General features: G+C 39.6%; 2 protein-coding genes across 2 annotated transcripts; both read right to left on the reverse strand.

Annotated features, from left to right (window-relative positions):
* Window positions 1–535: 535 nt before the first annotated feature.
* slc39a9 (solute carrier family 39 member 9) lies at window positions 536–7775 on the reverse strand. The gene is made up of 7 exons (XM_005810652.3): window positions 7236–7775; window positions 6935–7043; window positions 4048–4251; window positions 3836–3904; window positions 3128–3213; window positions 2468–2602; window positions 536–2010 (listed from the first exon to the last, which is right to left on the reverse strand). The coding sequence occupies exons 1-7, from the start codon at window positions 7329–7331 to the stop codon at window positions 1774–1776; spliced, it is 936 nt and encodes a 311-aa protein (XP_005810709.1). The 5' UTR covers window positions 7332–7775; the 3' UTR covers window positions 536–1773.
* A 1122-nt stretch (window positions 7776–8897) lies between these two features.
* On the reverse strand, window positions 8898–26837 carry LOC102218996 (RNA-binding protein 25-like). Its single transcript, XM_023352609.1, has 18 exons — window positions 26671–26837; window positions 26278–26394; window positions 25503–25552; window positions 25232–25402; window positions 24320–24377; window positions 23902–24062; window positions 23622–23816; window positions 23455–23535; window positions 16805–17055; window positions 15783–15894; window positions 15594–15683; window positions 15406–15479; window positions 15153–15303; window positions 13209–13722; window positions 11805–12112; window positions 11608–11706; window positions 10855–10902; window positions 8898–9409 (listed from the first exon to the last, which is right to left on the reverse strand). The coding sequence occupies exons 2-18, from the start codon at window positions 26381–26383 to the stop codon at window positions 9317–9319; spliced, it is 2562 nt and encodes an 853-aa protein (XP_023208377.1). The 5' UTR covers window positions 26384–26394; window positions 26671–26837; the 3' UTR covers window positions 8898–9316.
* Between the last annotated feature and the right edge of the window lie 295 nt (window positions 26838–27132).

Raw genomic sequence — 27132 nt, forward strand, 5'->3', positions numbered from 1 at the left:
CCAGCCACAATTAGCAAACACCTGTTAACACGTTGTTAAAGGGTTCAGAGGAGCGACGCTGTGACGAAATTCCTGAAGGTGGAGTTTCAGAAAGAGCAGGAGTTCCTTAAAGAGGACCGATTTCAAGGCGCTCAATTACCAATCCGAATTCTTTTAAGTCTTATTTGACGTATGCGGCAATTTTAGCAACCGAAGGTAACAGACTTACTTGATCGTGCTATAAAATGTGTAGCCTATGTGGCTGGAAAACACAATGCTGCCCCTTTAAGGTCGTTTTAACAGTAACTTTCTGAAAGATGTGGACGACTTCAGGCTTAACTGTAGTCTGCAACCACAAAATAATTCAAACAAGTAAAAGAGAAGAAAAAAAAAGACAAGAAATTCATATAGGTAAAAGCACATACTTTTTTTTTTTTTTATACTCCATTGAGCTGGTGGAGTAAGGTCGGCGTGTGGAGCATACAAGCTTGCAGACGCGCTGCTGTGAGCGAGTACAGTGGCACATCAACGCCATACAGACAGACGAGCAACCGGCTCAGATTTGAACAGACTTTCAGTTTTATTGGGACTGGAGTAGAAGCAGGGGGCTCACGGATCCGCATTTAGGAATCACATTACAAGTGTTACACCGTACACACCATCTACGGGCTTCACCGCAGCAAAACGAAGCAATTTAACTCCAGATCCTTACCGCCCGTTTCTGGTTTACTGCTCTGTCTTGTTAGTGAGAGAAGCGTCCAACACGTTAAAAGTTCTTCACAGACATTATACTCTTATTCTCCTGAGCTTATGGTCCCTAAAGATGCTGTTTTTTTGTATTTCTCCTTCCCGTAAGACACGTTTGCCATTCGAGATGCCCTCCACCTGAACTCTACAATCACTTAAGACAAATATGTACAGAATGCTGTCATTTACAGTAAGCTTTACAGGGAGAAGAAACCATTAGAGATAGAAAGAGAAACCATAAACAAAGAAAAAGCGACGTAACAAAAATGGCGGGCGTCTTTAAAGATCGGCCTTTGCGTGTGATTTTCACGGCAGTCCATGCGCCGAACAGGGAGCGGACGCAGGCGCCGAGAAGCACTTCAGCTTTCTGAAAGGTTTAAGAGCTTGATTGATAAAGTGACACCTGAAACCCAGAGGTTTGCAAGCTGGTCCATCTGGGTTTTCCCCAATCGCATGGTTGTCACGGCGCCGCCGCCGTCTTCTGCTACTGGTTTCTTTATTATGGCACTTGGAAAAAGGAAATCAGAGAAATTTACACTCTGTACAGGTATATGTATATATATATATATTTTTTTTTTTTTAAAATGATTTTCACAAGCAAAAAAATAAAAATAAATCACAAGCTCAACCATCACCAAATCTCACTGTACGACAGTCACCCGGTTTAAAAAAAAAAAAAAAAAGACGATAAAACCGACGCGGGAAAGTTAAACGAGCATGATAACGCTAACCTGCTTGGATCCAAACACATTGAGCTAAACGGGGGAGAAAAAAAAAAAAAAAATTGACGTCTCAACTTCAGATTTCAGGTAGAGTTAAAGTATACGTATTGTGTCGACAGATAAAACATCGCTGTGTCCCTTGGTTGACTCGGCTCTGACTCCCCTCGTTCCGGCTGTCGATCGAGTCGTGGCGTCCCTGCAGCGACATCCGTCTGGTCCAGCAGCGAGACAATTTAAACGCGCAAAGTCTGAAGTCTCGATTCCAGCGTCTTTCCCTCTGTACACGTGTCCAGAGTCCGGCCCCCGGGGGCCCAACTCCGCGGGTCTAATGGTGGTGGCCGACCGACAGCACCAGAGGGATGAGGCAGCCTAGAACCAGAGCGCCCACCTCCACTTTGCTCAGTCCCTTCCCGCCGTTGCCCCCGGCAGCGGGGGCGTGGCTGTGGCCGCCGCCGCCAACCTCGGGGAGAACGTGAACGGTGGCCACATAGAGGAAGGTGCCGGCGGAGAAGAGCATGGCCACCCCGGTGGCGTTGATGTCCGACAAGGCTTCTTTGCTGCTCTGTGAAGGGGAAAAGAAAGAAACGTGAGAACGGTGTGGAACAGGAAGCTGAAGAATCCCATTGAAACTTTCTACAACACGTGAATGTGTTGCAGAGTGAGACAGCAGAGTGAGACGGATAATCTGTGGAAAAAAATAAAAAAGCTCCTCTGCCTTCTCCCAGTGCTAACTAGAAACAACCAATCAGAGAAAGGGGGAGGGTCTCTGCGCTGTCAATCACTCATGTACTCATTGCTCACACACTCCCTCTTTCCCACACTACAGCTGGTTCACTATAACGTAGCCTGTTGCGAATGCTAAGGCTAGCTAGCATGGCCAAAATTAATGGCGGATAAATAGTTTTCTGAGTTTCTGAGGATTTTCTGAAACGGGGGTCCACGTGTCAACAGACGGAAAACATTTCTATTACCACCGTGGGCAAAGATTCGACCCAAACGTAAACCCAAACGCGGCTCACCTGACTGAGGCCTAAAAACGTGAGCATGGCAAGAACGGGGGCTGCCAAGGCAAACACCAGGAGGTGTTTGCGGATGCGGTTCCTCTCGAGGCCGCCGTGCATCAGGAACGAGACCAAGCCGAAAGCCGCTGGAGCCTGCAGGTTAGAGGGCAGAGCAATGCAGTTTCACAGCAGAGTAAACCGATCTCGGAGCAGATTTCTTCTGCTGTTGTTTCTGAGCACTAAAACGTCCACATACTGGCGAAACAAAAAGAAACAAAAAAAGCGAGAGAAGGTAGAAACGTAGCGCTACAACGAGGCCCGTCACGTTAGCAAGTTCTGCTGGACGTTAAACGGTAATATTGTTGTTTTGAGACCATTTTCAGCCAACATATAGATAATAGCCTTGCAACTTTGCGCTCTCAAAGATCAATAAACTTTAACACTTAGCACTGGAAGATGTTTTAAGCTTCCAAAATACATAAACAACCAAAAACAATAAAGAAACTAAAAATAACAGCCACACACACACAACAGAAACCAGAAAAAAAATGGATTAGGTAAACAAAACAGCAGATTTTAATTTATGATGAAATTAACTGATTTACAGATTGTTGAGACAGGCGTATGCATAGCAAATAAATATATAATACAGATTTTAAAAAGTGGTTTTTTTGTTACCTTATGTAGCATAATGGCTACAAAAACAATGAGCTGAACGCTGGTCTGAGACGTCGAGGCAGCAGCTCCCAACGCCACTCCGTCAGCTGGAAACAAGCGTCAACACAGCATCCGAGTCCATTTAGTCGAGTCAAATCATCAAAACTAAAACTTCAGAAGTGTCATTTGTAAACAAATAAATTGTGCTTTGATCCACTAAATTACAGCTGCAAGATTACTGGGAAAAAATAAAGGTGTCACTTTACAGCAAAGCTTCCCTTTATTATCCTACGGGAAGCTAATAAGTAGTTCATGGATATGTTAGTTCATCTTTAAACACTTTATGAATCAGTAATAACTGTTTATTATGCGTTAATTAAGGGTGAGAAGAAGACAGAATCTATCGGCGTCTTGCCAAGTCTGTTCTTTTATCAAGAGTTTTTCTACTAAAGAACCTGTAAGCACAACAAGCATCGGTAATATTTTAGCACGTGGTCTCCATGCTTAATTAATGCATAATAAACAATTGATAATGATTTATAAAGTGTTTATGACTGGATAAGATATATATATATATATATATATATATATATATATATATATATATATATATATATAAACTATTTATTAGTCATCTATAAGGGGAGTCTTATTGTAAAGTGGTACCGAAGTGGAAATAATCACCTTCGAACATCTGCATCTTTGATAAAAGATGAATGGACGACTTACCTGCAGCATGGACTACAAGTCCCAGGGTAGTGGTGATTTTCGAGCTGTTGACTCTTGCCGACTCTGGATCTAAGATGGGCAACAAAAATATATCTGCTTTTAGAAGACAAACTGGCGCAAACGATCGCTTCTGCACATTTTCACCGGCTACCAGCTGAAGTAGCTAATGAAACGTCAGCCACTTTGACCAGCTGACGTTTCCTCCTGCTGACCTTCAGCGTTGTGAACATGAGCGCTGCCTATCTGGTCCACCAGCAGCATGAAGACGAAGCCCAGCACCAGGGAGACGCCGATGCAGGCGTGCAGCTGCTCGTGGCCGTGCTCGTGTTTCCCCGTGGCGTCCAGAGCCGCCACCGCTTCCGCTTTGGCCTCAGACACTTCAACCGCCCCGGCCTGACTGTGGCTGTGGTGAGCGCCTGCGTGGAAGGAAACGTGGACGGACCGGTGAATGTCAAACGTACGCAAGCGACTGGGATTAAAAAACTGCACAAGAAGCACCTCGAATTATAAGTGGCGAAAGTCAGAGAGCTAGACAAATGCAAGTATAAACATAGATATAAAAACAGGTAGTCGTTGGTATTTTGTTCACCATAGTCAGCTGAACTTTACTCTGTTTGAATAAGTCCTACACAGGTCAAAGTTCAAATAAAACCACTGCAAAAGTATTCTTTTTCTTTTTAACAATAAACCGCAATGTATTTTATTTATTTAATGTGATATAGCAACAAAAAAAAAAAAAAGAGCACAAAATAACAAAGTGGGAGGAAAATGATTCATATTTTTTTCAGAAGCAAATTATAACTGGAAATCTGAAAAGTGCGGCATTCAGAGTCGATACTTTAACAGGCCTTTTGTTAAGTTTGCGTCTTCGAGTCTTTGGGGGATTTTGCCACATCTCTGCAAACGTGAGATAAGATGGAGAGACGCAACTCTTGACTTTGACTGGGCCATTTTAAGACATCAATATGCCTTAAAAAACCTATTCCATTATAGAGTTTGCTGTATCTATCAGGTTGCAGTTCCTCTAGAAGCTGAATATTATTATCAGATATATTTTTATGTGTTATTTTCCTTCCACTTTGTGCTGTTTTGCCCATTAACATACACTGAATTATGTGCCATCATTATAAAACGTGGAAATCATTCGAGGATCAATCAAAGTTTAATGAAATAATAATAATAACAATAACAATAATAATAATAATAATACTCTAAACTGAGACTCAAATTGATAAAGATGTCCGATATCTGACATGTTTGGACACCAAGGGTTGTTTTTGATGTAGCTAGTCCATCAAAATGCTCTGTATTAAGTTCAAATAGATCTCTTCTGTTCTTCAGCTTCGGAATGACGTGCTTTACTTGCAAAAGTTGAGCTTTTTCACTTTCGAAGCAGCAAATGTTTCTGTAGAAATCTCCAAACTGCTTGTTTCGCTCCTTTAAAATAAACTAAAACACATAATGCGTCAAAGAACAGGTAATGAGACCTGCTAATCAAAGCACACGGAACAAACTTTTGTTGTGTTTCCTAAAGCAACATTACAGAGTAAATGTGTGAGGACAAACGTACCGGCTGCGTCTTTAATTTGCTTTCACGGCCGTGTGTTTTCTCCTAAGCCAGGGAAGCATTGACATCTTTATCTCAACATTTTAAAGACGCAAATAGTTCTTATTGTGCCTACTAAAGTACGTGTCAGAGTCATTTCTCTAAGTATATAATCTTAATATGTTAACAAAAAAAAAGACTATCTGACTGCATACATGGAAGAGCCCATCCTTCCAGTAAAAACAGAAATTTAAATGCGTTTCTCTTGAGCTTTTGGGAAAGAGATGTTTTTTTCTGAAAACTTTCTGTGGTCAGGAAAAAAATGGCTCAATTTCTCAGATGAGTTCCTTTAAACAACCAAATAGTTGGTTAGTTTATTTTACTTTTATCACTCCCCTCCCCGTGCAAAAACACTTCTTTACGTTTAATTGAGCTGCAGTCATAAACATCAACAGATTTGGGGGGATTCTGTGAGACAGAATAATGACTAAAGAGATGTTAAAACTTTAACATGCTTTAACATCAATCTGCCAATAGGAACAGAGAAATTAACCACTTTGCTATAATCTTGTGTATTTATATGTAATTGTTCATTGATATGGGCATAGGCCTGTCGCGATAAACGATAAATCAATTAATCGTACGATAAATTAAAACTATCAACCTCATTGTAATTATCGTCTCTTCTGGCCTTTTTCTCTTTCTGTTGATGACACTGAATAAAAAAAGGCTCAACTCCGGTGCTCTCCACTGACATCTCCCTTCCTCATTTTCTTAGTGTAAAGCCCAGCGCACACGACACGATCTTAGAGCTGTCGGCCCATTTTCAAAACCTGACAGATCACACAGTTAACTGGACTTGTAGCCATTATTTTGTGCCCATTGTTTTACACCACACGGCACGATCGAACCCGATCGAACCATTATACCTAGGATTTCTGACGGCTCATGTGTGGTCTGTCAGGTTTTGAAAATGGGCCGACAGCTCTAAGATCGTGTTGTGTGCGCTGGGCTTTATGCTAAGGAAATGAGGAAGGGAGGGTCAGTGGAGAGCACCGGAGTTCAGCCTTTTTTTATTCAGTGTCATCAACAGAAAGAGAAACGGGCCGGAAGAGACAATAAAGCCGATAATTAAAATCAGGTTGATAGGTTTAATTTATTGTGCGATTAATTGATTTATCGTTTATCGCGGCAGGCCTAGGGACAGCAGAGATACACGGCTCACATGGTAGAATCTAATGTATCGCATAAAGTTCACACGAGTTTGTGGTTTTAACAAGTCAAAATAATAAGCTAAATTTAAAGGATTCTGAAAACTTTCGCAAAGCCCCATGCACTAAAACTCCAACTAATTTATTATGTTGGAGACTTTTAGAGTCCCTACAAACTTAACGATCAACGATGAAAATAATGTAACCCTCTAAGTTTTTATCTACATACAAGCTCGTTAGAGTGAAGTCATGATTATAAGCTGACTCAAAGCCAGTTCTTGCATGACCACGTGTGATGGGAACCAAACAGAAGCCACTGAGTTCGTCTTTCAGTCGCTCTACCTTCAAGGATCTCTTCATAAAGTGCGTGGACTCCCTCGGGAATGATAACAGCTAGCGCTGTTCCACAAAGCAGCCCTGCCCCCAGCACGGTGATCAGCTTCAGTTTCTCCTGGGGGGGGGGAGAAAGAAAACACACACACGGTCACGAACAGAACCTCAGCACAAGACAAACACTATTCATTCAGTCGTTATGTTGTTAAGAGTTTCTGGTGGGGAGGAATCAATACTTTTGGAGCTGAACTTTTCCATTAAAGCTGAAAGAGGTCGTTGTTGCATTGTTCTAGATTTGTTCGAAACTTACCTCCGAGAAGTTGACGGCAAGAGGTATCGTTCCGGCCACGTAACATCCCACCAACATCGCAAGAGACAGCAGGCTGATCGAGCTAAAATCGTCCATGGCTGCACTTTCCTTTTTCAGCTAGCCTACTGCTAAACCATCAAAGTTAAACTTTCAGCACAGAACCGGAAGCTTTCACGGTTCACCACCATGCCCTGGACGTAGCCACTCCTCAAGAAGGGTTGATAATTTAACAACAGTCTGCGAATAATGGTCTGTCAGACTCCAAAACAAACACAAGTACCAGGAACACTGCAGCCTCTTTGGCCTCAATAGAGACGCTAATGCTAACTAGCTTCAGTGACGGGTTTGGAAACAAAAAGAAAACTGGAACGCTACCACGTCAGTCCTCCATCGTGCTGCTACGAGATGTATCTTTTCCAGTTTGGGTGTCTGGTCAAAAATTATATTGCAACTTCTCGAGGTGTTTAGCAGGAATCAACAACAACAACAAAAAAGAAATGCTAACAGAACATCCTCTTGTTGTAGTGCCCGTCAAGTACTTCCGGGTCACAACTCTACCGCGGAGGTTGCCACGTACCCGCGAGACTCGTTGGAGGAAAGAGAAAATTTAAAGCGATTTAAATTTACATTTATGTAAAGCGATTTACATTTATGTAAAAATGTTTTTTTATGGTGATTTTACGTTTTTGGAAAAAATTACGAATAACGTAAACGCTTTAAAAATGTTATTTGATTAACATATTTATAGCTAATTTATTATTAATACTTTCATTGAATTAATTTTACTGTGAAAAATGTTTGGTTTTTAATTTATTTTAAAAACGTTTTAAATAAATTTCTGAATCCATAAGTTCTGGTCAATAGTTCACCTACACTCATTATGGGTTTGAATGTCTTCGGGGCTGTAAATAGTCTAGTTCAAAAAGGCACATTTTAAACTAGTTTTAATGCCAAAATCAGGCATGGGGGGCGGAGGTGGACACTTTTTAAAGCTGGCAAAAATATCACAGCTACCTTCTGACGGGATAATTATGGATATTTTCTTTCTTTCCCAGGCAGAATTGGTAGAATTCAATACATTAGTTTTTCAAGAAACGCATTGATAGCCCAATTTATCTCAATCTACTGGAAGAGGCTTAAAGACCAGGACGTACCAGAAATTAAACTTTTTGTAGGTCAGAAGATGTATGATTTCTCTACAATTTACATTGATCCAAATATTAGATTGTATGTACTCGAGAGCTTGTATGTATAACAATATTCTTGTTTTTGTCATTCAAATAAGCTGCTGTGTGATACTTATGGGGGGGGGGGGGAAACAATTCAAGGATTTTATTGAAAGTAGAAAAAAAAAAAAGAACGCCTGCAAAGACTGGATAGACATCCAACTGGAACTGTGTCAGATTTTATATAAATATCTGTTTTTTTTTTTTTTGTGTGAAATCAACATACATATCAAGTTTAATATGTGCAGAGAAACAAGTTCAACTGACCATAAAACATCACAACTTGCCCAAAATATTATTCTAGAAATGTCAGATTTTCATTCTTATCAAGTACAAGACGATAGATGCAGTCAAATTGACCTCCATTTTAGGTTTGAAAGATGGCTAACTTTTTAGGAACAAAATAAGAGCAAAAACAAACTCCAAACACTTAAACTTTTGTTTCTTGGTGGTTGTTTTTTTTAAAAAGCATGTTTATTAGTTCACCTGTCAGGGCAGAGCTTTCACAGAACACTAGCAAATCAAAGCAGTATGTACAATGTCAACAACCTGGAGAGCAGGCAGTGAAATGCAACTGCCTTTTTCTCTAACAATGCCAATAAAAAGAAAAGAAAAAAATGACAAAACAATAAAACCAAAGTTTTACCATGCTTGAGGTTTGTGCAAACTCTCTGCTCACAAACTGGAACCTTTATCATACAGACACATACACTCACACAGACACGCATACGTACAAGGTAGCAGCTCCTTGCAGGTGGAATGGAGAGGAGTGTGAGCACGTATTTACAGTCTGGAGGACCGGAGGACAAACTGTAGCTAGCTGCAGTGAAAGCTCGGGGGGGGGGTTCATAGTCTTTACTTCACCAGTCCAATCTTCTTGGCTTCTGTTTCATAAATAAGTAACCTCCACATTTTTACTATGAAGACTTCTGCTTCTTCATCGAGAACCTAAAACGAAACGAGATCAGGGGAAGATTCAAGTGAAACGTGACGAGTTACCCAAACGAAAACGGACAGTCCTGCCAAGACACATGTCTAGAGTTCTACATTTAGAAATCCTAAAGCGCTCACACAGTAGAAAGGATTTGTTTTGAGCGAGACTTCTACATTTGGTAATCTTTTCAAATTATTTTCTAAAAATGTTGTAGTTAGTCGCACCACTTTGTTAGCATATAAATCAATATCAGCTGTCAAAATATGACATTTTTAAGAAGGGTTGGGCGGTATGAACTTAAAATGTCATCACGATATTTTGTGGTACTCTTGCGGTAGCGATAAAAGTGACGACATATGCATTTTTTTTTATGTAGCTGTATCACAGCATAACACAGCAGTCATAGCCAAACAAACACAAGTACTGCTTTTGAGAAACATTTGTAAAATATGACTTTTGTATGGGACCTGTCGCATAAAGGAGTGCGACTTGTTTCACTAAACTGCACACAGGAAATGGATTTAATCATTTTAAAATTTATTGATAGACTTTTATTAAACAAATGGTGGATAAAAATAGTTTTAGGGGTATTTAAACGTCACCAATTGGAATTTACTGTAACAACAATAAATCACGATACATGATAAACGATACAATAATAACCCACCTCTATTTTTGTACTGTGCCACTTTAATTCTCTTAAAAAAGCCAGCTGTCTCATTGCTCCTTTTTTTAGGTCATAAACACCTTTGCTCAGGATAAATTTGAGAACCAAAAGTTCACTTTAAAATCCTGATTTAAATAAATAATAAACTGTGGGTGAAAGAAACCTTTTAAAGAGCAGCTCAGCCAGGAACTTAAAAAAAACTCTAAATATTGATGTCTAAAATGATAAAATCCACTTTTCATACTCAACGTACTCTTCCTACCTTCCTTCCATGCCTATGTAATGAAGTACTTGAAGTGTGATGTATCAATTTACTTCCTTATGAATTGTGTACAGAAGTAGATAAACCTCACAAATATTTTAATTAATTGTATATTATTTTCTAAAAACCTTGTAGTACAGCCAGTTTCCATTTATTCTGCTGCTGATCCATGTTTGGACCATCTGGCTCTTATGAAATATAACAGATTATGATCCCTGGCCAAACCACTAGCGCTCTAAGTGACCTTCTGCTGGCATATTTAATTTATTCGTAGTAATAAAAGCCAGTTTTTCAAATGGATAACTATGAGCAGACTGTAGAGTCGGTAGGAAATGTCTCGCAGCAGATGGCTCCAATAACTAAAGCTACAGGCAAAAAAGAGTGAAATGTCCTGCATCAATCACTGAATTGGATATGGATTTCTTTTTCTGTTATATACATTTTTGTAGACAATTATTAATCTAACTTACTTGAAGCTTTAAAGGTGCAATACTGGGGAATTGAGACAATATTGAAACATTTCAACATACCATAGCCACATCATCAAGGATCCCCTGGGGAGTGCTGTGTGCCATTATCTGGACATAAAATGGAAAAACAAATGAAGTAAAGAAGCATTCCATATATATAAATATATACATATATATATTTTAGGGGTGTAATAATAATCTCACGATAAGATACAATATGTATCACGATATTTGGCAAATGATACAATTCGATACGATTTGATGCACTTTTACAATTTTCTGAAAGATTTTAGAAGGACAGAGTGATTTTAGTAACATTTTGTGTTCCATAGACTTGGATTTAATTAACTGAAAACTGATTAAAAGCACCAACTACACAATAGCTGACTCTGATTGGACAGAGACCTACAGCTGGACAAAATGAATCAAAGATGCAGTGAGAAAATTAATTTCTGTCACGTAATTCATGTGGATTGGACATAAAACTCAAAGTTTCAACAGTGATGTGGGAGCTGAGTGGGGAGATTATCAGCCTCTGTAGACTCTCAATATGCAAATGATTGCACTTATGTTCAACCATAAGTGCAATCATACAATGCCAGAATGTATGCAGCCATTCATTCTGGCTGCATTTTGGAGTAAAAAAAGTCTTTTGGACTATAGGGAAAAGGCTTTTCTACCTTGGCTCCCAGAGTTAGCCATGGCTGTAAGCTGTTTATATATATAAAACTTATCTTCTAAAAGAAGCAAACTGATAATGAAGTCTGGAAAAATGCTAGTTGTTCACAGTCATTTCAGTGAATAATTACAAACCTTAGTACAGACAAAATCAACCAGGGTGGGCTCCTCCTCCCCAATGTATTCAATGATCTTCTTATTAATCCACGGTCTAATCCGGCGATCCATCAGAGCCTAGAAAACACACAAGAATAATATCCCATAACTTAATAAACGGTAATATTTACGCATATACATATATATTTTTTTTTTAAATGCGCTATTGTTTTTACCGAATCGACCATAGCCCAATCCAGCGGGTAAGAGAAAAGCTCCGGCCTGGCGGTGGGAATCTTCTCGATAAGGCTCTTGATGTGCTTCCGCTTCTCCTCTGTGTTGATGCTGCTGCCCTTGGCGGCGGAAATTTCTGCCCCGTCGAGTCCCAGACTCTTGTCATCGTCACCGTAGTCCAGGGGAACCAGTTTCCTTTTGCGGGGCTGCTCGTCCGCTTCCTCGTCGTCAAACTTGTTGAAGACGCTGTCCACCGCCGCCAGCTTCTTTCTCTTTACAGCATTGAGCTGACTGGGGCTGTTGGTCGCACCTGCAGGAGGAAAATGAATAACTGGTTTTGTTCTGTCTGAACGCTGCAGGAACAGGCACCTTGTGTTTACAGCAGAGTTTAGCAGGTCAAGTTTAAGACTTTTTAATGACACATTGAATTCAATTTACAAAAAAAAACTATAACTTTTGGTCTGTATATATGTATTAATTCAATTCAATCTTTATCACAGAGTCACAGAGTCCTGGTCCATAATAGGGTTAAAAATTACAATCTAGAAATCGCAAAACTGCTAATAGTGACTGGAAGCATTATTTTTTGCACAGAATGTTTCTGGAATTGTGGGTTGGAAAAACAAACATAGTCCAGCCAAATGGTGAGAAATTTGCATTTACCCCAAACAGACACAGAAAAGCTAGCTAGCAAAGGCTTTAGCAGCTAGTTAGCAGTAGCCTCAATCATCTGGAGTCACATAACGCAGTGAAGATGTCTGCATGCGACTCAAACTTTTTCCAGAAAAATTCCATAAGAGCAACAAAAAAAATAAATAAAATACTACACGTAGAAAATTAAACAGTCTTGCTGAGACAAAATGTATGACCTGTAATTAATGTAATTAAGACCAAATAAAAAAATGTAAAAAAAAAAAATTGAGACATTTTAAGATCATTATGACCAAAATGTAAGACTTGTAGCACAACAGAAATGTAGAAAAGAAAGTCTCATATTTCATATAAAAGTGTCACGCTTTTTGGATGCATGTAGCATCAAATGGGTTAGCAACTTATGTGAGCAAGTGAATACATTTACACTGTAAAGTGTAAATTTACACTTACCAATGATAGACGCAGAAAGCTAACAAGCTAGCTAGCAAGGGTATATTAGCATCTAGTTAGCGGTAGCCTCTACTGAGTCACAAAACGGGATGAAGATGTCTGTACACCACTCAAACCTTTCCCAGCAGGAAAAGTTCCATGATAAGAAAAAAAACTACACATCCAAAACTAACAGTCCAGCCAGAACAACATTTAAGACCTGTGATTTTTAAATCTAAATTGAAGACATTTTAAGGCTTTCATTTCTAGACATGAATTTAAGACTTTTTAAGGCTGTGTTTAAGGTCTGCTGTTGCACTCACCCAGTTTGAGGCTGAGGCCGATCTTGGGCCGATGTTCCTCTAAAGGCTGGAGGTCGGGGGTGTTCTCTCCTGGAATGATTATGCCGCAGGGGGAATCGTTCCCAGGAGTGTTAGGAGTCGCGTTCCCACTAGCAGAAGAAACTGATGGGGCAATGGTGATTGGTCTCATTACGGGCTTAAGTTGGGGCTTGGCCTCTAGTGAGTCTTCGCCGTCACGGAAGTCGTCCTCGTGTCTTTCGTTGACGTTAGTGTCATTGTTGTCGTCATCCTCGTCTGAATCCTGGCGGGGCGGTTGGGACTTTGGCTCCACGGGTCTCTCAGAGGCTCTCTTCTCCCTCTCTCGCTCCCGTTCGTGGTGGCGGTCGCGTTCGTGATGGCGGTCGCGTTCGTGGTGGCGTTCACGTTCGCGAACCTGCTCCAGTTCACGGTCGCGGTGAGTTTTCTCCTGGCTTACTTCCTCCTCAGGTTCCAGGTTCAGAGGAGGCCGCCGCCTGCGCTCGGCTTCCTCCTCCATCTGCAGGGATCCAAAGCAGAGACATTGAAAGTGAGTTTTCTTCCAGATCGAGTTTCAAGTCTTTTGAGTAGCAAGTCAAAATTAAGCTTCAAGTCTTTTAGGCCAAGTCCAAGTCAAGTGTAAAATCTTCCACCAACAACGATTTATGTCTCAAGACTCTGAGAGGCAAGCCCAAGTCAAGTCTAATCGGGACTGAAGAACATTTTCTTATCCCGTCTGCCATTTAATCCACCTATTGCTACATTGCTGGTGGATTTTGAATTCTAATCGTATAATGTTTTATCCTTAACTTTTATCCTTTTTCAACATTCGACCTGCAGAAAATTGTTACAATTTTACAACAGAGAAATAGGGCCAGACTAAGAAAACGACTTTTTAAATCATGAGAACGAAGTAAGGATACAAGGAGAATGAAGTCATGACGTTAGCAGAGCAGAAACACAATGTTACCGAGGGGGAAAGAGCCATAAAATTACCAGGAAAAAGTCATTTTAATGCAAAAAAATATATATAGAGTTCTTTCTTCAAAATAGACTCAGGTCAATTATACAATCATTCAAAAATCTTGCTACTGATAATAATTTAATCTCGATGTGTTAAAAGATCAATTATTTCTTCAGTTGTAAAAACTGATACCAAAGTAACTTCACAAAATGCTCAACATTTCTCATTTTAATCTCTTATTTTTCGTGTAGCAGTGCTACCGCATTCTCCTAATATTATAACTTCATTCTGGTAATATGATTTTATTCTCGCATTGCTTTGGCTTTAATATGTTATTTTGGATTAATTGTTGTTCTCACATCATTGCAACATTCTTGTTTGATTGTGACTACTGTCCCACCGCTCTTTTGTTGTAATATTACGATTTTTTTCTCATAGTATTATGACCAATATTATGATGTAAAGGATTTTTTTTTTTTCCTAGCCTGGTCCTAAAACTCTGTTGTACAATTAGATGAATGAAAAGCATTGCAAACACTACTTCAGTGAGTATAATATAATGTTAATGTTTATGCAGCTTCAAAATAGATAATCAGTGGCATGAATTAACACCCAATAAAAAGGATTCAAACTGTTTCCAGTACTACATGCGTATTAGGAAACAATGGTAAACTTGAGTTGTCTAAATGCAGCATTGTGTTTTCTTCTTCAGGAGTAATGATTTAGTTGTTTTTAAATGTGACTTTAATCTATTTGTCATGATGAATCCCTACATCAGTAAGATTTGTTAGCAACTCCATGAAGTGAACATGCTTCAAGGTAAATTACAAACCAGTGTGGCGCAAAGTAGCAAATGAATGACGGAGGATATTACATTTGGAAATGAATGGGACACAAAGTTACTTTGGAAAACTTAAATATTTTCATCAAATTTAGGAGAAAAATAGGTCAAACTTTACGTTAATGAATCGTTTAGGAGGATTTACCCTCTGCAGCTCTGCATCTGGGTCAGGGTGACCCTCAGCAAGCAGCCTTTGTCTAATCTCTTCCAGCTCCTCCTTTTCCCTCTTTCGATCTCGCTCGTCCATTTCCATTTCCTTTTCGCGGTCACGCAGTCGCTTTTGCAAAGCGCTGCCTCTGAGGACGAGAAAAACAAATAGATGGGCCATTGTGTGTTGTTCTGTTTCCGACAGCAGAGCAGAAACACGGCATCTCAAAGTGCGAGTTGAGATGATCAACCTGTAGTACTTCGGATCGTCCCTGTCGTCGTCATAATCCTCGAGGAACTCTTTCAGTCTTTTGGCTTCTTTCATCTGATTTTGAGAATGCCATAAAACAAAAATAAAAAGAATATGCATGAAACCACAAATAAGTTGACGGAAAAAAACCCCCCAAAAAAACATTTATTTTTAGTGCATGATGTGTACCATTTCACGCCGCCTCTCGTCCTCTCTCTCATTTTCTTTGTTGTATTCGCGAGCCTTCTTCCTCTCTCGGATCTCCCAGTTTTTGAGCCGCTTCACAAGAAAAAAAAAATACAAAAACACACGATTAACACATCTTCCTGTGAGTAATCAATTACGTGCAACACAAAAAGAGAGACGTCGCATTCATACTTCTTGGTAAGCAGCCTCTTTGTCTCTCAGCCTCCTCTCAAGTCTCCGCCGCTCGTAAACGTCTTCCTCGTCTTCGTCACGGTCTCGTTTTTTATCTTCTCTGTTTCTCTCCCTGCAAAGACGATTTCAGAATATTCGCACAATATTGTCAATTCAGGACATAACTGCGAAGTCGCAGATGTTTAGATCAGCAAAACTAGCAAAAAGCATTGATTTGTTTTGCTTCTCTGAGAATGGCTACTCGTTACCGCGGCGCCCAGTATTAACCTCCTAAATGCTCAAATGAGGCATTCAGACAGATTTTCCTGTTTATGGCTCCTTGCTGCACAAACGCAATTTCAATGAAACATTAACATGCACTCTTTATAAGCTTTAGTAATTGAATCTGAAGCCTTTATTACTGAATTTGAATTATTCCTTCTCCTGGGTGGAGCATCATTAACTTTTAAATGTAAATTAAAAAAAAGAAATACCAATTAATTGCGTGAAAATCTATAAGTAAATAATCAAAGTTAACGGATTAAAGTCTAGACCCTGAAAAAATATTTATATAAACCCCCTATTAATATTTGGTTTAATGTAACTAAGCAACTTTGTGTAGCGATCCGCTAGCTTCAGCCATAATCCTGGGTGATTTTTTGACCTCTTGTCTTGACAGTGTTGTGTATATTCCAATACATTTGTTGCTAAAATGAGCTGGAACTCTGAGGTATAGTTCACACATTTCCAATAGGTCGATTTCACAGCCTGCTTTGTCCGTTAAAGCCCAATTCTGATGAGTGTTTGGGAACATCTCCCTGTAGGAACATCCAACTGCGTTCAAGTTTCAACCATCAGACCCAAGATTCACAAAAAGTTCAGCAGCTAGACGGTTGAAACTCGAACTCAAATTGGTGTTTCACACTGCTACACCATGAGCTACCAGATTGTGAATGGGTTGACGTTTAATCCATTTCAGCCGTTCAATAATGTGGTTTTTACGCCAACAATTCTCACACTGTTGAAGCATCAAAAACTCTGACCTCGACCTGCTGCGCGCTTCGCTGACGTCTCGACTTCTCTCGCGCTCTTTCGTCCGCTCCCGTTCTCGGTCCCTCTCCCGCTCCCGTTCTCGTTCCCGCTCCTTGTCCCGTTCCCGTTCTCTCTCCCTCTCCTTCTCCTTCTCTCGGTCGCGCCGCTCCCTCTCGCGCTCGCGCTCCTTGTCCCTCTCCCTCCGCTCCTTCTCGAGCTCAAGTCGTTCCTTGTCTTTCTTCCCTTTTTCCTCTTCCAGTTTCTGCAGCAGACAGACAGGAGAAAGAAAAAAAAAAAAAGAGGAACATTTGTCAAAGGACGTTAAAGATCAGAAACGTTATTGCACTGACACACACACAAAATCCCACACACAACCACCACATGATGCTGAAGAAAGCAGTTTAGACTGCCTGTTTTGGGAATGTTGACATCCTACAAGGACAAGATGGCCGCTCTGACTTGAGTCAGGAAGTCTTCCCAGCCTTGTAGTTTCCACCAGGAGGAGCGGTCCAACGCTACGGCAGGTTTGACGGATTTAAATCTAAGGCTGCAACTAACGATTCTTCCTAGTTATCGATCAATATGTCGATTATTCTGATGATTGACCAGATAAAAAAAATCTGCAGACTTTTCAATCAAGTCTTTCTTTATACAATATTGGAAACACATTAAAGATGCAAATAGCCCAATTCCTTCATCATATAAGAAAATAAAACATTTTCTTGCCTGAAATGCAACAACATAAGTGTACGCTCGATCATTTGTAGCAAAGGACGCATCTGCAGCAAAAATAATCATTTCAACACAAACACATGAAGACCTTTCTGCTCGACTTAACATCAATACAGTGAAGAGCTAATTTGTTTTTTTGTTTTGTTTGTTTTTTTTTTACAGAATTTGAACAGCGTGAAACGAAAACTGAAACTTGAGGAATTGTTTTCCTATTAATGATTAACTGATTGCTAAATTAGTTGACGATTATTTCGATAATCGATTCGTCACAATTAATCGGATTTAGGCCTGTCACGATAACAAATTTTGCTGAGCGATTAATTGTCTCAAAAATTATTGCGATAAACGATAATATTGTTTGAAGACCTTTTTACACTGATTTAATGGAAATGATGTAATAATGCATGTGATTTCCGGCCAAAGATGAATACACTTTATTTTCAAAAGAACACTAAACACTGGAACTGATAAACAAAATAAACAAAACAACCAAAAACAAAATGGATTCTTAGTCTCCATTAACAAAAAATGTACTTGAATAAAAACTAAACAACATAAAGCCAAAGTGGAAATAAATACTGCATTTAACCAAAAAAGTGCAGATTATAAAGTCTGTATTTTATGTTGCCCTTAAGTAATAATTAGATTTAAATAGAGAAAATGGGCACATCGACTACCTGATGCAATAGTTCACACTACATGAGTTTTGCCCTGATTTTTCCCTTATTACAATCTTAGAACCGTTCTAATATTGTCGCTTACGATTTTATAACTGATCATCCTGTAATGTGTGGTGTGTTAAGCGTGGCGTCTCCGATCTAAATCAGGGGTTTTCCCCGACTGGGAGCTTAACGCAACCGGTTCAATGTGACAGGCAGCCAGTCAGAAAGCGTGGATTCTCCTCCATGTTTTCTGAGGGGAAATTACGGAGGGGAATCCCAAACAGCTGACACGGCGCCACCCGAAGTCCAGCGGATATTGGAGATGATACGTGGAAACAACATTAATGTTTATTCAACATTTCATGCAAAGAATATAGAAATGACAAGAGGAGGAGTTGGAGCCAAATTGCTACCACAGTTGATAAAACCGGTCACTTTTCAGCTGTTCTTTGTTAACGTGACATAAATAGGTTATAATGATTTTCATTCAGTCAGGACTTTACGCTGACACTAGCCACATACATTGCAGGTAGATTGTAGTAAAGCATTGATTAATGTCGGGTTTTAAAATTAGTTCACTGGACTTGTAGCCATTATTTTGTGCCCATTGTTTTACACCACAAGGCAGGAACGAACCGATCGAACCGTTATACCTAGGATTTCTGTCGGCTCATGTGTGGTCTGTCAGGTTTTGAAACTGGGCCGACAATCGGCAGACAGCTCTAAGATCGTGTCCTGTGCGCTGGGCTTTACACTAAGGAAATGAGGAAGGGAGATGTCAGTGGAGAGCACCGGAGTTGAGCCTTTTTTTATTCAGTGTCATCAATAGAAAGAGAATAAGGCCAGAAGAGACGATAATGCCGATAATTAAAATGAAGTTGATAGTTTTAATTTATCGTGCGATTAATTGATTTATCGTTTATCGCAACAGGCCTAATCGGATTAATCATTTCAGCCCCATTTACCTCTCAGTTCAGGTTAAACTCATGTGAAAACCATCAACTGAACTCTATTACCCCTTGATTCTATAGACCCAGACTCCTGGGGAACCACGTTCAAATGTTGTCTCTGAGTATCAATGCAATATTTTTCCTCTGCCTATGTGATAAACTGCTTTGTGTTAGTCTATTATATAAAACCCCAATAAAAAGCTTGTCGGTGGCTGTGACGTCACAGAACGACATTAAAAAGCTCAAGCAGCATGAACGCTTTCACAAGGTGGAGTAGTAACTGGGTAGTGAGCAGAGGATATCTGCGATTATGCTCTGATGTAATAAGAGGCTATTTCAATAACAACTCGGCTGTGGGCTAAAAACATATTGGTCAAATTCATATCTGCCTGCTTGTTTTCCCCAAATCAATGTGCAGTCATACAAATGGACAAACTGCTAGTTGAAAAACATACAAAAAAAAAAATACATGATTGACATTGGTTTTATCAGACAAACAGCAAACAGACAGAAGGATAAACACTAAGACTTACTACAGTCTGCTTTGTGTTATTGAGGAAGGAGATTTTATCCTAAATGGGCTCTTTGCTTACAAAGCTTTTAGAGTCAGAGAAGCTGCCAAGTCAGCTTTGAACGCGCAGCGTACTTAACATCGCTGCTACGTAATGGACCGCTCTGACTTTACCTAAGGGTGCCAAGTGGATTAATATAAATCACGGCTTTACATGGCAAACGGCCCACTTTTAAATAAATGACATAACCAGTACCAATGTATTTTTTTCTGTCATGATTATGTGAGATACAGGAAAGCATGTGTAAGAGATATCTGCCTCGCTGCAGCGTAGAGGACAGAGGCTTATTTTAGGACTACTATTTTTTCCCCCAAATTTACATAATCAGTATAGGTGCAGTCTTCTGGGATTTAAAAAAAGCCTGACCTGCCGATTACGATTTTGGCCAATACTGATTTTTTTTTTTTGTCTGATAAGTTGCTAAACATGGTGACAAAGTTGCTAAGTTGGCCACAGCTGGGGCGACGATTGTTAACCACACACGTGTAGACATGACCTGGTGGGCAGTGGTCAATTATATATATATATATATATATATATATATATTTTTACCTTTGCAGAGAGAGATATAATCGGCTTCACATGTCTGTATCATCCAATCGCCAAAACTTAAGGAACTCAGGTCCAATTTATTGGTGCTCCCCTAATAATCATGCTTACACTTTGCACAAATAATCAAAAGTCTTTTCACAAAACAAGACGTAAACTCTTGCTTCTCGCTAAAACCAAACACAATGGCATTTTGTTCTGGAGCTATAGTTTTGCAGCTTGTAGGAGATGACCTAACCTGAGTGAAGTTGGCCCCCCCACCTTCTTCAAATTAGACAAAATTGGTGTCAATCAACTCGGCTACGTTTGTGCTGGTTTGTGCAGCAAAAATTTTCGTTTGTGCCGCTATCATTTTAAAGATATAAAGAAATGTTTTTAGAGGTCATTAAAGGTCAACCAGCCCCCCACCTTCTTCAAATCAGACGAAATGGGTGTCAATCAACTCGGCTACGTTTGTGCTGGTTTGTGCAGCAAAGATTTTTGTTTGTGCTGCTTCGGTTTTGAAGATATTAAGGAAAGGGTAAAGGTCAAAAGGTCAACCAGCCCCCCCACCTTCTTCAAATCAGACGAAATGGGTGTCAATCAACTCGGCTACATTTGTGCTGGTTTGGGCAGCAAAGATTTTCATTTGTGCAGCTATCATTTTAAAGATATTAAGAGGGCTAGTTGACCTTTGATGACCTCTAAAACATTTCTTAATATCTTTAAAATGATAGCAGCACAAATGAAAATCTTTGCTGCACAAACCAGCACAAACGTAGCTGAGTTGATTGACACCCATTTCGTCTGATTTGAAGAAGGTGGGGGGCTGGTTGACCTTTGATGACCTCTAAAAACATTTCTTTATATCTTTAAAATGATAGCGGCACAAACGAAAATTTTTGCTGCACAAACCAGCACAAACGTAGCCGAGTTGATTGACACCAATTTTGTCTAATTTGAAGAAGGTGGGGGGGCCAACTTCACTCAGGTGATGACCTACGGATTCAGCACTTCTTTCCGCCTACACACACGGCAAGCTACATATGCAAGGTTTCCCCCAGAAAACTTGCTAAGCCCGGGGGTTGGGGTGTCATTCGTCCAGCGACCCGTCGTGTTTTTGAGCACAAAAATGTTTAAAGTTGACAGGAAATTTGAAAATATCACTTGATAATTATATGTTATTGAAAGATTGGCAGATTAATACCTAATCATCAACTATAAAGTCAAAAAAATGCAAACATTTTAAAGAGACAACTAAATAAGTAATACTAAGCCTGGCGGGGGCTCAAGCAACGCCTGGTGGCCCGCCAGACTGATAATACATTGGGGGGAATGCTGATATGGGAGGAAAAGCAGATCAATCATGAAGTCAGAATATGCTAAATAGCTGTGAAACAGTTTGCTGTGACAGAAATGTCAAAATCAACTCCTTTAAATTCATTGTTTGACACAAGAAAAAGTAGGGAAGCCATCTTACTTGAAGGTCGACTTCCTTGTGCCTCTAAGGTCTCACCAATCCAGTTTAAAAAATAGCAAGTCCGGCAGATCCAGAGTTCAAATTCAGATTTTATAAAAGTTTATGATAATTTTCTTAAAGAATTGTTTGAAATTTGGATCTGACAGGTAATGAAAAGAGCACAAGAAACAAAAAAAGTGGTTGCTACATGTTATCGTCTATCAGTTATAGCTAGACCAACACAATGCTACTTAACACAAATGCCCTTCATGATTGGATATTGTTAATGCGTCAACTGATGCAAATGACACAGAAGACAAAAGCCAGGATGTCTGCATCGGGACAGGACGGATATCCTCATCTAAACTGTATTTAAGGTCATATCAATGGGTCCACTGGGTCTGCTTTTAAATATCAGCTTTAATGTGCTATTCTGCAGGCCGGTCTTTTGAAAATCAATGTGAGTGTCTGAAACTGGTTTGACCTTCTGTTTGGATGCGATTTCTTTTTTTTTTTTAAGCCACCATAAGCTTAAAAAAAAAAAAAAGTTATTTCTAGAGATGCACCAATCGGAGTCTTTGTGGCCGATTTGGAGATTTTTATAGCTCTGACCTGTTGATTCGCATTTCTCAATAAGAACCCAAAACAACAAAAAAAGATGCTATAATCAACATTTTAATAACAAAAATTATTCCCTAAAAAGCACCTCTGACTATTGTTTTATAAACCGAATTGAATTGTAATGCATGTCATTGCCTTTGAATCTGTCTATTAGATTGAATTGAACAGACTCACTATTTTTATACATAGATTGGATATGCTTGTTTTGCAGAGTGCCTTTGAAATTCTATTTATTGCGATTATATATGAACTGAAATAAATGAGTTAATAGTAGGTTTGTTATTGATTCCTAAAGCTCAATATTTTCAATTTCCAACTGAAGAGTTGTGTACACATTTTCTTATTCATTTGTATGAAGTTTGCAATTTAAGCTCAATTTAGGAGAAATTTTAGATTCATTTTAGAGAGATAAACAATACATTCGATTTAATTAGACTGATATCATTTTTGTTACACGAATATTAAGTTACCTGTTACAGTTAAATGATCCACCCATCCACTACAGAATTGTGTAGCTATTGTATCATTTTAAAAATGCACCTCTCACTTTTATTGTTGACTAACGGAATGTATTTTTTATGTACATAGCAACAGAGGCAGTGGTTAGACTCTGTGTGTACTCAAACACAGATCAAAGATTTACGGATGTCAGGACGTGCAGAGGTTCACTGGGCTGCTGGGTAGTTTTAAACTCGACACGGTGCGACACGTATCGAATTAAATAAAACTACTTCTTCAGCTTAAATGGAGCAATTTACCCCAACGTTGTCCGAAATGACAAAGACACAGAAATAAATGAAATAAGAGCCAGTTGCCCCTCTGCAAAACCCTCCAGCAGGGGGCGCCCAGTAGGATTAGAAAAGAAAAGAAAGAGTTTACCTGCGTCCTATCCGCGCAACCTTTTCCAAAGCCGACACAGTGAGATTCATCTTGCTCTAGTCACCAAATGAACTCTACCATATTGGTGAGGTTTAATCAGTAGATTAGGTTTATTTGGAATTTAAACACTGTGTCCATAAGCTAACATATACTTAACAGATTATTAAGTGTGAATCCACTTCCTGTGGAGGGATTTTTAAGTACAAACATAAGTTTTCTGCTTATGTACATAGCAACAGAGGCAAGTTGGTACGCTACCTTGTGTGTGTCTCTGAATTTGCTGATCTCTCTGGATATGAGGTCTCTCTTGTCATCCTCCAACTCCATGGCGTTGATGTCCTTAAAAGAAAGGTAAAGACGGATTTGGAAACAGACCAGGGATGGAAAATTTCATGACCAAAATAAAGAGTTCATTATCTGACTACCTCCTCCTTCTTCTCTTTGCGCTTTCTGTTGCGAGGCTGACCGTCGGAGTCTTGCGAGGGAGCGTTGAGCTCGCTCGAGTACTCTCGGATGAGGACGTCGATCGCCCCCTTCACAACCTGGTCCCGGCGCACAGTTTCTTCATCGAGAACCTCCTCCTCATCCTGCGCGTCGTTTTTTGGCCCCTCTGTGGTTCCCTGGGCGTCAAAGCCGGAGAAAAACTTTTAAAAATGCTTTAAAAAAGGATCAAAGTCAAACAAGCGTTCGCTTCAGGTCTGTTACCCCATTGGCGCTCCTCTTCTTTGCCTTCCATTCGTCCAGCTGAGCCTTGGTTTTAGCGTCCACCTTGACCAGCAGCTTCTTGTCGCCTAAGAGCAGCTCATGCAGAAGCCTGAGAGCTCGGAGCGTCGATTCAGGCTCCTTATATTCACAGAATCCAAAAGCTTCCAGATGTCACGGGGCAGAAAGGATTTATTATGTCCAAAATGAGCGGAAAAAAGTCCGTTATTATTTTTGGATTGCATAAAACAACAAAAACTCGTTTTTCTTATTTTAAAAGCATCAAAAAGGAGAGAATATAATAAGGACAGCATCAACATGAACATGAGTAAACTATTCTAATAGTAATAGGTCTCAGGACTGGGCAGCATAATATATGTTAACGAAGAAGAAATTAAAAGTAAAGTTATGTTTATATTACCTTGAAGTTTCCCAGAAGCACCTTGGACCCTCTTCCAGCTCAAAACGATACCGCATTTCTGTTTTGACGGAGAACAAAAAAATTATGTGTTTTATGCCTTTGAGAAAACCTATTTACTTATCAACAACTTTTCCACCGGATGAACAATCCCAGCCAGCAGCCATCGTGGACATCAATGTCAGAATATTTTGGACTTTGAGGATGTATTTCAGATCTTTTTATAATCATCCCACCGTTTTTCCCACGGTGGGATGATTATATATAATACGAGCCTTCGATTATGTTTTAAAAACTAGAATATGATGCACAATTTTAATTTTCAGTGGGCCCTTCTAATTCCAATGAGTCAAATATTATACAGACAGGCTGAAATATAGGATGACTAAATTCAGTGACTCTGAAAATTATAATATTGTGAAAAAGAAACAACAAGAGTCTCTACACGCAGTAAAATCTTACACAAGGCTACACGTGTTCCTCGTGTCCAGCCCCTTCTGAGGCAGACATAAAGTCAACCGCATCTCACCTGGACTGTTGCTCAGTAGTTCAAAGTAAAAGAAATTTGTTGCACAAACAACGATTGCCTTGAGAGTATTGTGTAGAGTTTGGGGAAGATTCAGAAGCTGTGAAATTACATTAAAAGAAGTCGAGCCTCGAAATATTTGACTCCATATGTAATGTACATATATATGAATTTCACTTTCTGAAATGAGTGACCAAAAAAATTATTTACTTTTCCCACCATATTTTAAACTTTTGAGCCGTAATTGTGTACGCCATTCAATCCTTCTTACATTTCACGCAAATGAATTAAAAGGCACAAATCTACCCTTGCCTGGAACAATTTTAAAAGAAAAAAGAAAATAGACGTCAGTTTAATTCTGACAGATCGGCGACGTATGGAGAACTCACTGCTAGAAGCTGCCTGACCAACATGTCAGACGCTTTCTCAGAGATGTTCCCCACAAACACGGTGGTGGTGGGGCCCACGCCCTCTTCTGCGTCCTTGGCTCTGATGAGGACAGGGTCCTTCTTCGTGGTTACCGGCTTCTGTGCAATGGTAACTGTGGTCGGGACCAGCACCTGGACAGCCAGTGCACATTTTAGGTCATACATATAAAATAATATTGTTAACATAAAATGTATATATGGTTAGTGGGATCTTTTTTTTTTTTTTACTCACTGTGGGTGCAGGAGCCATTACACCCATGTGCACTGGGATCATGGGAGTCCCTGAAAACGAGGATGAAAATGAAGTTAAGCCTAGCTGCTAATTCCCACAGAGCTTCCCCCAGGGTATTATAAGCCTGGCGGGCCACCAGGCTTTACTTGGGCCCCCACCAGAGTAAGTATTGCTTATTTGTTTTAGATTTTTTTTTAAGACTTTATGGTCGGTATTCAAGCATTAATCTTCCAACAACACATAACTATCAGGTGAAATTTTCTGTCAACTTTAAACATTTTTTTAATTCAAAAACACAAATGAATGAGTGACTGTCCTAGCGCCCAACCACCAGGCTTGGTTAGTTTTCTGGGGGAAACCTTGTCACATCAAAATAAGACACTACATTTTACAGTCTGGATGTTCATCAAAGTCTACAGCACACACAAAGTTGACCAGAAATCGAACTGTTGTGAGATGCTGAAGGTATGATATCAAATTCATACAATACCTGGCTAAAGTAGTGTCGACTTTTGCAAGAGGCCTTGAAATTTTTTTCACATTACAACCACAATCTTCAGTGTTCTTAATACTGGCCAAAACGTGTTAAAGTTCATTAATGCTTCAGCAATATTCTGAATTATCATTATTGTGTCTTTAATTACTTATGAACTAATCTGAAACTACTTTACCGTGTTTACATTCCGATAACTTTTGCTTCTGTGTTTCTATCCATTTCCCATGCACATGTCTTGTTAATGTAAATAACACATCTGGCAGGTGCTCAACTTAGTACCTGGAGGAACCGGAGGAGCAAAGCCCGCATACTGAGGAGGGGGCATGCCAGGGGGCAGCTGTGGGATGCCAATCGGAGGGCGGTTGATTGGAGGAGAGTAAGACATCCTGAAAAAACCTGGAGCCAAGAAACAAACTGCTTTATTAGTGACAAAGAGGACACTGTTTACTGTTTCCCAAATAGGTCGATCCAGTAGCTACATTAGCAGCGGTAATAATGCAGTAAAAACAATACAACCCAGTGCTGTAGTAGCAACATATTTGGCAAGTTGCGAACGCGCTCATGTGAAATACTCCGCTACGTAAACTAGCTAAATTAGCTAAAAGCAGCTAACTCTGTAGCCTCGTGCTAGTTCGGTTAGCAGCTGCGGCGCTCAAGAACTGATTTACTCACCAGCAAAGGAAAGAAAGCGGCCTCCAGTTTTATGGCTTAACCGCACAAATAAAAGCCCCCGAAACAACTATAGACAGGGGGACACACAGTTATAGGCGAATGTTATATTGGAGACCGGTGGGCTACAGGAAACCCCTATGGCTGAGGGAGAACTGGGAAAGGAATCATGGGATACCTGCACGTCAAAGGTTTTTTTGCCCTCCGCGCTGTCTTTCAGGTTGTCTGAAAGCCTGTAAGGAAAATATGTAAAGGCTAAATTTGTTCGCCACAAACCTTAAGACAAAAAAATATACAATTCTCAAGTCTATTATTTAAAATATAAAATAAACATTTATTCATCTTTTTAATGAAATAATACGATGTGATGCATATAACAATGTTATTTCTAACACATAATTTTAAGCATAATGCATTGAACTTCAGCAAAAAAAAAAAAAAAAAACTGTTAAATTAAATAGTAAT

The sequence above is a fragment of the Xiphophorus maculatus genome, chromosome 19 (genome assembly GCF_002775205.1).
Source record: "Xiphophorus maculatus strain JP 163 A chromosome 19, X_maculatus-5.0-male, whole genome shotgun sequence".
Lineage (NCBI taxonomy): Eukaryota > Metazoa > Chordata > Actinopteri > Cyprinodontiformes > Poeciliidae > Xiphophorus > Xiphophorus maculatus.